This window comes from Alligator mississippiensis, chromosome 2 (assembly GCF_030867095.1).
Source record: "Alligator mississippiensis isolate rAllMis1 chromosome 2, rAllMis1, whole genome shotgun sequence".
NCBI lineage: Eukaryota > Metazoa > Chordata > Crocodylia > Alligatoridae > Alligator > Alligator mississippiensis.
This window is the reverse complement of record NC_081825.1, coordinates 300,343,968-300,356,018: the sequence shown is the minus strand read 5'-3', so window position 1 is coordinate 300,356,018 and position 12,051 is coordinate 300,343,968. Positions and strand designations below refer to the sequence as shown.

The 12,051-nt window shown below is 40.7% G+C and overlaps 1 protein-coding gene across 2 annotated transcripts in view; it reads right to left on the bottom strand.

Moving 5' to 3' along the window:
• DDHD1 (DDHD domain containing 1) overlaps positions 1-12,051 on the bottom strand; it is a 92,634-nt gene that overhangs the window by 56,694 nt on the left and 23,889 nt on the right. Inside the window, exons 3-5 of one of the 2 annotated variants that reach the window (XM_019495773.2) lie at positions 8,897-8,998; positions 5,387-5,515; positions 3,104-3,251 (exon numbers count right to left, since the gene is read on the bottom strand). In XM_019495773.2, coding sequence (XP_019351318.2) covers positions 3,104-3,251; positions 5,387-5,515; positions 8,897-8,998 — 379 coding nt within the window. The remainder of the gene's footprint in view (positions 1-3,103; positions 3,252-5,386; positions 5,516-8,896; positions 8,999-12,051) is intronic. The other variant, XM_059723405.1, reaches the window with a different exon arrangement.

Here is a 12,051-nt window from a genome sequence, read left to right as displayed (position 1 = left end):
CTGTCATAGCATTAAAAAAAACCTGCGTCAAGGACAGTGGGAAGATGTGCAGAAAGAGAGAAAGTGTGATAAGAAAAGTAGGCAAATATGGATATGTTTATGTATATAAGGTTTTAGAAAAATGCCCAATGGTGAAAAATTCATTATGCAAAGAGCCTGGAAACAGTCAGCAGCAGTAGTCATAGTAGAAATAACGAACATACAAGTAACAAAGGTATTAAAAAATTGGGAACAAAGTCACTGGACTACTAGATTGCTGCGCTACTGGACTGTGACCCCAAAGGTCCCAGTGAGACTAAATGGTCTGATCAACAAGAACTAACTTGAAAGGTAACTAGTACTTTTCTTAGTTCAAAAGTGTGCGCTATCCATTAAATAAACCCATAATAGTGGAGTGGAAACTCCAGTCCCTCTAGTATTTTCTCTCTCAACCATCCACTGGTTCCTCAATCCAAGATGTTGAGGCAACAATGGGTACAACTTCAAAGACTTCCAGAACGCATCGTATCTGACTGAGGACCCTAATTTGTCTTCCAGTTCTGGTCCACATCCTTACAGCTGGTGGGAGTCTGCAACCACTACTCATCTGCCTACCATCTGCAGATCAATGGCCAAGCTGAAAGGACAAACAGGATCTTGGAGCAGTCCCTCCATTGCTACCTTAATTTTCAGCAGAATAGCTGGTCTTCCTTGCCGACGCTCATAGTTTGCATGCAACAACTCTGAACAACTCCTTCACGAGGCAAAATCCTTCGTTTGCAAACAACAGGGTCCAGCCCCAGTTTCATATGGCACTGCATACAGAATCCACCTACCCCACAACTGCAGACTGGTACAGCACATCTGTGAGGTTCACAAGCAAGTGAAATGACACTATAAATTTTCCTTGGATTTTCAAGAAGGCTGACCAAGACAGCTGGTCAGGTCCTGCCTATTCTGTTGCCCAACATCTTCATGAAAATTGGGCTACAGTTTCCTAGGAGCCTCCTATATAGGCCAACCCTGCAGATCAACCCTGTGGCATAAAAATTACAACTATCTGGAGCCCTACAAGTCCACCTAGTGTTTCATATATCCCTCTTAAAGCCAATATAGAGAATTCCTTCCCACACTGGACCTGACCACCACAAAATCCTGCAAGGTGGAGACTGGGGAAAGTCTGGTACCTCACTGACAGGGAGGATGCAGGCCTGACTCTAGGTAGTTCTTGATTTCCTGGCTCTTGATTGCGCTCCCTTCTCAACCTCTTGGTTCGTGACCTGGATCACATCCAGACTCTGCTTGCCCACTCCAACTCTGGCTGCCTCTAATCCAGTAACCCACATTCCTGATCAACCCCCAGATCTGGCTGCCCACGTCCTGGTCCTGACACTAACAGCACGATAGGTCAACACCTCACAAACATTAGACCGAACTCCTTCTTAATGCAATTAATAACATTTAAAACCAGACTCGGAGGAGTTTTGACCTTTGCAATTAGTAACATCTGACTAATGGTAAGTCACTGATGTTTCACTGACTTTTCAAAGAGTCCATCCCCTAAAGAGAGAGCATGCTACAGGGACCTTTGGCAAGGTCAGTAGCCCATCCTTAGACCACCATTAAAATGTTCTCGCATGCTGACTGCACTAAGACTTTGAACAGTTTTTACAGAATTCAAAGTAATACTTGTACAGCAGGGTTTGGGTTTTTCTGCTGCGAGCAGAAATACAAATTGTACCTGATCTCAGAATAAACAAGATAGATGGAAGGGACATACCAGATATATGCAGTAACTGTTTCTTACGCTTAAGCCCAAATCAAAGGTATCCTGAGGAAGAAAATCTCAGCAACAGGACTCCCAACATCACCCCATTACAATAGGGGACTGTTTGGGAGAGGCACATTCCTTTGCCCAGCAAAACACACTGTGGGGAGCCATACGGTTCGGGGCAGACCCCAGGAACCACTCCTCCACAGCCCCAGTGGAATAAAGCCAACAGACCCTCTGCGACTACAGCAACCTCCTGATGCCCTTGGAGAAGAGATGGGAAAGTATACACCAGTGAGGCTACCTTAGTATCTCTAGGTTGGAGGGAGATATCCACATGTGGGTTCAGACCCTTTTAAAGCCTGGCTGTTAACCAATCCACTTCTCCTTGTAGTCTGTCTGGTCTTAATCCCAGTTGTACCCCGAACTACAGAAAGGCTGCTACCCAGTCTGAGGGTGGATTCATGTGATGGGACAGATGAACTCACCATTTAGTACAGGAAGGGGATCTCACCCCCACATGTCAGGTTAAGAGGTGTGTCCCCTGCAGACATTACATACATAGTATGACATCCCCACAGCTTCCCCTTGAAACTGGATGCAGTGAAAAAGAAAGGTCACTGAATTGTTTTCCCCGCTGCCTTCTGTTTTAGTCTATAAAAAGGTGGAGAATCTTAAAAATTCAGTCAGCTCAATGGCTTGAATCAAGCCATTCACATATTAGCCTTGTAAGAGATCATTAAGATACAAGGCTGGTGGTCAACTTAAAGATTTAGGATGTTTATTTTTTCCCTCAGCAGAACTCAAATGTAAAATAAATTAATCAGACTTGGGAGAGTGGCTACTCTACTTATAACCAAGCAATGCCTGCTGTCAGGAGCAGCACCATGTACCCTAACTCCCGCTTCGCCCTTCCCACACTTGTGTGCTTTTAGCTCACTGACTAATATGCCAACCAAGGAGAGACAGATGAGATTCCCTTTGTTTTTAATCAAGTGAACTCTTCTCCTTTGATGGCTCTGTAGGTCACTCATCACAAGGCCTAGAAATGCAATATCTTGCCTCAGTAGAGCCAAAGGTGCTGGCCAGGGAATCAAACGAAGGCTTAGGTCTTCTGGCTTGGCACTGCTCTTGCTAGGCCCAGAAATTCAAGCTGGAATTTAAGGTGCAAGCTACAAATAGTTGTGCATCCATAATGTCAGCATAAATGACCCTAGAGAAAAGACACCTTCTAATGAAGGCTCTAATGTCATCATTCAGATCATTAAGTATCTGAATGATGCTAGCAGAGTCTCGATGTGTTGGTTTTTATTCACTCCTGAGTCATTACTGAATATATGATGAAACACTCACATAGCTGTGTTTTTGATGATCCTTCCTTGGTCCATTTTCTGCCCAATACCATGCACGACAAACACTATGTGACCAGTTTGTGGCGGCTTGTCTTCTAATGTGGCTTCTTCTACATAGCCTCTATGAAGTCTTGTCCCGCTACTGGACGCTGCAGAAAAAAAACACCCTCAATCAACTGTATTCCTTGATGCCTGATATCATCATATATTCTGGTAGACAACGCATCTACATTACATAAACACACAAACGATTTTGCAAAATATAATACATTTTGAAAAATGAGCGCACACAATGTCTCAGATGTTCAAAGTTGTCCAAGAGACCTTGGATACTCAATTCTCATTCAACTTACCAGCCAATGTCATTTTCAGTGCGGATTTTATAATTTAAAGGCTGTTTTGAAAAAAATGAATTTTCAAACAGCTGAATGATGGACAATTCGTGTTTATAACAAATGACATGCCTCTGTACATTTCAAATATCAAACATTTAATTTTCTCAAATGTTGAAAATACTCCCACAGAGATTAGTGTATATACAAAGCTTCTTGGAAGCTATGTTTCTAACCTATGGATACAAAAAGCATCATCAGCATGATTGATATGCAACTCCCTCACATTCAATGAATTGAGCTGGGGGGAAATTTTTACTTTTCATTTCAGTGACAAAACCCAAGACCTTCATTTTAGGTTGATCCAAATTGATTTTTTTCTTCACACATTTTTTCAGTTCAGTAGCTGAACGTCTAAATCAGCTATTCATGCAGCCCTAGCCTCAACATTTGTATACTGCCTTGTAGACAGCTGTGAAATCCTCTGGCAAAGTGCACCTCCATCCCACCCCCAAGGGCATATACAAATAGAAGAGAAGTGTCTTACAATAGCACCAGTTAGATCAAGTATTGTGCTGTGAATGATAGCAACCCCCATGGTCGCTATGTGGGGGTTCAATGGCATTCAATGATAAAAATAGAAACCTTTTTTTCGAAAGCAACCAAAGTACCATAAAATAAAGCCCTTATATTTGAAAAAATGTTTAGATTGCAAAGTCAAGCACTTGAAAGTTAGGAAATACCAGATTAAAGGGTAGTTTGTGGAACATTCATTTTGCCCCATTTTGAATAGACTATAACTGCAGTTTTCGGTGCCTCACTCAATGTGCAGAATGACTTACGCTCACTGAATGGGCAGCTATTCAACCCCCACCCCCTTCTCATTCAGTGTTTGGCCCTTTGTATTATTCATTGAAAACAGTCCATACCCTGCTCTGAATACGGTGATTAGCTTCCTCAAGGCTTATCTATGGTGATCTCAACATAACATTTTAATTCTTTATGAACATAAAGGAACTACCCTCACAACATCCCTGTGAGATGAGAGGGGTTATCATTCTCATTTTACACTGTGAAAACGGAGGCACTGATATTAAAACCAGTAGTCAACTCATTTGGGTGCCCCATGTCAGAAACCTCTTCCGTCTTTATTCTTTCAGAGAAATTTCCATTCCTAGGTTCCCAGCGCAGGTCCTCTCTTGATCTCTATTGTCCGTGCTCACCCGTTCTGTTTAACGCCAGCTCTCTCAACCAGACTGCGCAGAAAATGAGGAACATATGTTGAAGGGAGCCGGTGTGCATTTTGATTTATGTGACCTGTCCAGCACCACATAGGAACACTAGGATTCACTTAACTTATCTGTGAAGCTATCCTGTCTATTTTGCACACCCCTGCCTCATTTTCTACACACCTTCCAACTTCTGCAACAAATGAGGCAGAGGCCCGATAGAAAATAGTCTCTCTAACTACACAAGATCGATCCAGCCCCATGTCAAATCTATATTATGCACTGAATGAGTCAGGAATCCTGTGGAAAAAATGTGTGTGATCAAGTAGTTAAAGCATATGCACAAGAGGGACAATTTAAAGCTGCACAAGTAACTTTTATGTTGGTATTTTGTAGCTCTGGAGTGCCTGACTTCACAACCTTAACATTCTCCGAATGCAGGGTTTTAAGCAACACAAAAGCTTCTATTTAAACTATTTAGTACAATTAAATTGTTAGTCTATTTTGTTTTTAATTACAAATGTATGCAACAACTTAACAGCACTTCTCTGAGTCATTCACCCACAAAAGTACAACAGCAAAAGCTATCTACCAATGAACCAAAGAACTTCAAACTTGACAATCAGATGGGCTCTAGAATTTTCTTCTCGTAATATCAGCATAACAGAAGCTATTAAAACAACAGTCTTTACAATATTCTTTACAAATGCTCAGAAACATTACCTTTGGAAAACCCCAATTTTTGAGTAACAGTTCTTGCAATTTTAGATGTTGTTGCATCACTGTAAAGATACACTTCATCCACACTGTGCCAGTCCACGTGATTGCGACTCAACTTTAAACTATGAACAGCTGTAGTAAAAAGGAACAACTTTTAATTTAAATGACTAAGTGAAAATCCAGACAGAGAGGGGAAGAGGGACACACAAAAAATACAGTGACGTTCTAGTATTTAAATTTGAAGTCTGTATTGCTTTGACCTTAAAATATTTATAAATGTTGGACTTGCCTGGCTAGAGCAGTTGGGAAATTCCTTTTGGAAACATCAGAACAATTCTGCTTTACTCCCTTCCCACATGGTCCTTCCTTTTAGGAATGGAGACTCCCTGGTGAAAGGTACTCTTAGCTAAGAAGGCAACTCGTGGGGGACCTAGTGCTTGCAAATTATTTGACTCAGCTGGTGCAGTCAGATGTACACCTGTGCCCTTGATGTCAACTCAAGCCTGAATGAGCAGGTACACTCATGCCATCTCTGTGTCCTGTGTGTACAGCACTTAACACACTGGAGTCCTTACCCATGACTGTAGATTGAAGGTGCTATGATAAACACACCTGCATTTGGGGTTAAATGTGAAGAACTAACAGCTAGAGTCCCTCCAAGTGGGCGAAACACAGCTCTAAGCTTCATGGATAAATGTTTCTGAACCAGAAATTCTTTCCCCAGGACAGAATGGTGATTTTTGAAAGAGGATCACCAGTACTTTGCATGCAGCTGGCCGACACTTCAGCTAACAGTTTCCATACACAGGTACCTGACTGCAGCCCGCTTAAGGCCCCTGAACTTGCATGAGGTTTGCAGAGGTACTCATTATAACTGCCGGCTCATTACAAGTGCAAATCCCAGATAACTTACATTTAGGATTTGCACTACTGAAGCTATAGGAGAGCAGCTGCACTGATGGAATTAACTCTGATAGCATCTATGTCTCGACTGTATTGAAGCTGTACTTTAAGAAGAGGCAGTGCCAATAGCCCTGCACTAAAAACAGTATGATTTAGCAGTGTCACCAGGTCTGGATGGAGAGCCCGCACTCATTCAAAGCAGAAGCAGGGGTATGGAGCATGACAGAAGTCGTGGTTTCTGCTCCTTATTGGAAGATTCCTTTCTGCTTTCATAAATCTATTCTGTGAAAGTTTGAACGTGCCTTGGACAGTTATACTACAGAGTCTAAATCTATTACATAAAACCATGGTCATTCATAACCTTTCCTGTTTCATGACTTTGTTTCACTGCCAAACTGTAGAAGGCTAGTGCTATCAGACAATAAATTTAAGTCAGGACACCAGGGAGGAATGAAGTAGAAGGTAATTTCAAAACACACAGTAAAAAACCACTTCATGCAGAAGTGAGTGAAACTATGCAATCGTTCTGCATTGGTGGCTCCAAAGAACAAAAAAAGGATGTTTACTCTGATAACAGAAATACATACAAAAATAGAAGAAGAGCCGTGTAAGTTTAGGGTGATATTCGGCAAAGAACCCAAGGCATTCACTGATTTAGAAACATGGCAGTCTCATTTTATGGATGGCTGCTATTGTTTCAGGGAATCTTAGCATGAGGTGTCAGAAAGGAAAGGGGGCTCTAGGCTCTATCGACATCATGAATCCCCTCCATATGGACTGCGACAAAGGTGGTAAGGGGATAGGAGGACTGGGGGCAGAGACAAATCCCTGTACGTGTGTGAGAAATTATTTCTTCCAAACGAAACAAAAACCCAAATCACACACACGTGGGCTCTAGGCCTATGCTGTGGGATGAAGAAAGTCCCTGAGCAAACTGGAAATCCAGGGACTGACATGAAAGCATGACCCCTGCAAAAACCACTTCATTCAGAGGTGAAGCAAAGGCTCGAAGATAAGGGGTCAGGCAGAGGCAAGGGGTGTGTGCATGGAGAGGGGCATAGGGGGAGGATGCCTTTTGTCTTAAGGCCAGTGATGTGGGTTAGTGGAGGCCTTGGTCTCTTGCCACAATAAAACCTTCCCTCCAAACTGATGGATTTCATAGGAAATCAACAAGATTACTCAGACACAATCCATCCCTACCTGGGAAGAACAGGGCATTTGATATTCACTGGTGTGTTATTCTCCAAAAACTTATAGCTGAATAGTAACTGCTTCCAAGCCCCATACCTCCCCCATAATTGCTGACATTTCTCATATCAAAAAATCAATCCAGAGACCTGCAATTACTTAAATGATAGAACAGATATTGCTATCAACTCCTGCATGAAGAGAACTGTTACTGAGGACAGAGTTAGCAACCAAAGCAGTCATGCCTGCTGTTATAAATCCTCTGGCAAACTTTTTAATTCTACACACGGACCTGAAATGCATTTAACTTTTAAACATTTCATTGTGGAACGCCCAGATGATAGTCAGGTAGGCTCACTACCATCAACGAGGGAAAGGAACTGCAGATGCATTTTGAAATCTAACACAAAATTCTGCTCTTCAACACAGGAAGAAAACATGAGACTTTTCTTTTGCTTATACTTAAATATATTTATGCTTTTGTCACCTACAGGAGAAGACAGGAAAACTTGGGTTAAATTTAGAGCAAACTGAACTGCTAGTGTGGAATTTCAAAGCACTTGCTGTAGACCTAACTCTGCTCCTGTTGAAGTTAACAGTTTATTATTACGGGTTTCAAAAGGGAGCAGTCTTTAGAACCCAGCCAAGTGCCTTTGAAAACCCTCTTCCTCCCTCCAAACATTAACAGTTCTGCTAAGATTTTGTCTTGCTTCTGAAGCGCATCAATTTATATCATGCAAATTCAATTATTTAAAAAACAAAGGTTCTTTTACTGTGGCATAATTGCCCTGATCCTGTATTCCACACAACTTCCCCCATCTCTTTCAAATGCCTAATGCCTTGCTTTGTTCCAGTGCTGACTCTCCTTCTAAAATACCAAGATAATACATAAAAAGGGAAAAATACATATAATGCAATTAAGTTTAAAAATCTAAATGAGAACAATTTATAAAAACAATTTAAAGTATCATTTTAAATACTTTAAACACAATGCATGTGTTATACGAGTGACTACCCAACAATATATCATGTAAGCCTCTTTCCCTCAGCTGACATAATTTACCATAGTTTGCATCTACTTGTGATCAAAAGCTCTGGTCCCATTTGATTTGATAGACACCATATGCAACAATGCTGCTGTAAAAATAAGTGTTTACATCTTTCATGATTGTCACAAACCTTATAGCAAAATATTAGTGTTATAAAATATTATTAGCTTCTACTTTTTTAAGAGACACTACGGTGCTACTTTTCCTTTAAGAATTAAAATGCTTTTTCTACTCTTTTGAAAGAAAATGGCATAACTACTGTGCAAGAAGTGGAAGCGCATGGATCTAATGCATCCTTCTGACAGGCAAACTACAGTTTAAAGCTTCCTAGGCCAGGCAGAAAACAAGAAAAAAAATTCTACAATTACTGTACCTTGGGAACGCTTTCGTTTAAGACATGCAGCCTCTGTATTCTCCTTATATCCTCTCCATTTGAACAGAGAAGGGAGGGAGAAGGGAGGGAGGTAGTAGATAACTAAAAGCAAAAACACTGAGCTTCAAAGTAAAATTTTTAAAAGGGTATCATTTCTTTTTTCATTAGGATTACTGTTTCTAAAATGAAGTGGCACACGGCAATTTTTATTTATGCTTAAAAAAAGGGGTTTGTAGCAAAAATGTCAATTGATGCGAGTCAAATTTTCTTTACTTTTCATAAAATATTTATCTTTTCATGAACATGGCACTTCCAAAAAACATTAGAAGACTACAAGCACACCACAAAGCAATCCAGTCTCTCTTGCCCTTTCCATTTGTGCAACTGTAAAGAATGCAAGAACCTTTTATTTTTATTTTTTACATTTTGCAACTTCATGGACAGCTAGTGGATTCCTCCTCCCCAAAATATGGGGACACCGAGTTAGAATAGCCGACATATCTTGTTGCCCCATTTTGTAGGTCTGTAGGCAGCTGCCTTCCACAAAGTGAGGCAGACTAATGCACACTCTGATTAGGATATCCCTTCCATTCCTGAAAAGCACAAGAACATCCCCTTGATGGTAAAGCAAGTCCGTTATTTCTGTTACATTTTCAATACTCTCATTTTATTCCTTAGAGGATATAAAATAAGAATATGGAAACAAATTTCCTTTGAACTACTGTGCAATATTTGATGGACTTACCTTACCATCTAGGGGAAGCATCAATGCTAGTCAGCTATGGAAGGGGACACCACAAGGTAAGGGAAAGCTGCAGTATCTGGAAGAAGCTGCTCTCAGACACCTACGAAACAGGAGAACAACAGGTACTATTAAACCCAGTTTTGATAAACTGCCTGTTGTATTTTTTATGGTCCTGGAGGCTAGCTTAAAAGTGAGGTTTTACCCCAAAAAGCAACCCTGTAAAAATGGCATTTTCTTATTCAATAAAACTGCTCTTTGCTATTCAGTCTCATCCAAAGTCTTTAGTAAAAAGGGAAAGTTTTTACTTTTTACAAAACTTTTTAGTGTCTGACAGCCAACATAGCTAAAATGTGTGATCAAATTTTGTGACAAAGTGAGACGGATTCTCTCTCTTTTCTTGATTCAGAAACCAGATCTATTAAGTTCAAATTACATTAACAGTAACACTTCTACAAGACCATTGAAGGAGGTCTGCCTTATTTCATCTTTCATACACCTCGCGTCGATTAGTAACACTCCATACACAGGAAGCCCGGTGCACTATACTGGCAAGGTGTTCCTACTGTGGATGCAACCATACCAAAAACCTGAACTTTGTACCTGTGTAGTAAAACCATTCCTCATGAGCAAAACCAGCTATCTTGGTAAAAGTGGTGTTTTGCCAGCATAATCATGTCTACACCAGGGGCATTTATCATCACCCAGCTGTGCTGGTCAGGCACCACACCCCCCTAGGTCCTGAACGAACAACTGTGCTAACAGAAGTCTGCACCCTAGATCTCACTTGCATTAGAGTTACAGTTACTAGTAGAAAAATCCAGTGTATGAAAGAGGAAAAATAAGCCCTTTGAGGCTGCACTTGTGTACTGAGTGGATAAACTGGTCTGTACAGTATGTTACTACCTAATGATTATACAGCTCTAAAGAAGGACATCTCTTTACTTTCCAAGGTTGAATTTGCTAGGCTGGCAGATACATGCCAAAAGACTCGACCTTTATAAATGTATTTATGAACTGAGAAAATTTTATCTGAAATCACTATGGCAAAACAAACCAAGTATCCCCCTCAATGCAATTTTTACAGAGTCAGTTTTTTGGAGTATAGCCACATTTAAAGTTGCAAAAACAATACCAAAAAACACATTAAAGAAGGTTCCTTACATGCAACTTGTTCAATTTCCAAAACAATGTTTTCCAAAATTCATTTTAAGTGGTAGTCTCATAGAGTTATTTTCTCCATTTCTGATCAAGTACAATGGAATTAATTTGTATTCTTTGCTTGTTTCCAAGTAAATTTAACTACCAGCCTCACTCCCTTCTAATTAAATACGAATATACATGGAAAAAAAAAAATCACAGATCAAAGGTCACAGACACTGACATATAACGTGATTAACATGCAACAGTCGACTGCAGTGCGTTCAGGACAGTGGTGCCCAATCATATGGCCCTATATTTGGATTACAAATGTAAAATGCTTTCCCCCTGGTTTTGAACGGAGGTGTCTGAATTGGCCCGGTTGCTCCATGGAGCAGACTGGGAACACAGACTCTTCAAATGCCTCCCTCCCACTCCAGCTGCTGCCACCCCAAGAGCACCTTGAAAGCACAGTACACTGTGCTATGGGCCATTCCCCCAAAGCCTTCCCAATTCTTGTTCCAGGTACCAAGCATTGTGAGAAACCTGCTCAGTGGACACTAGGGGTTTCTGCATCCCTGTGACTCTTGGTAGGTTTTAGATCTCTTTGTGCTCTGCAGGGCACAGAAACCGCTCCAGGGTACTGTGACCATTTGCTTTTGAAAATATCAAGTCAGGCCCTCAGTTTGGACATCACTGCTCTAAAAACAAAAGAGAGAGAGAGACCTTCTTTATCCTGTTAAAACAAACACTTGAAGTTAGTAGTGCATTTAGCTTAAAGACATTTTAAATACCTGCTGGACCACAGCTCTCCTACAAGACCTGCAGACAGCACATCTAAGCCACAAAATAACGAAGCTCCCGGGGTGGTTTTAGATAAACTATTGTTAAAACCCCCCCCTCTAAACTCTTAGCTCACATCAAGCCTAGTAAGAAAAAGAAGATAATTTCTGAATGCAGTTTTAAAATGTATTTTAATATTGTACATCTACCTGAGTACAGTCAATGATGTAAGAACTTACAGTTCTTGTGCTGACTTCAAAACCATATTCAGCTAAAATACTGCTGCACAGGACACAAATGTGCCATTTCAGCCTCCCTCAACAATTTCTCCGTGTACTAATGACTCTTTATACTGGGATCCTATAAATATAGTTACTGGGTATATACAGTACAAGAAAAGCCAGTATTTTCTGGGAAAAAAAGAGTTACAAAGACACTGTAGACCTGAATAAAGAAATAACAAAAGGCATTTTTCATATGGTTTGTATTC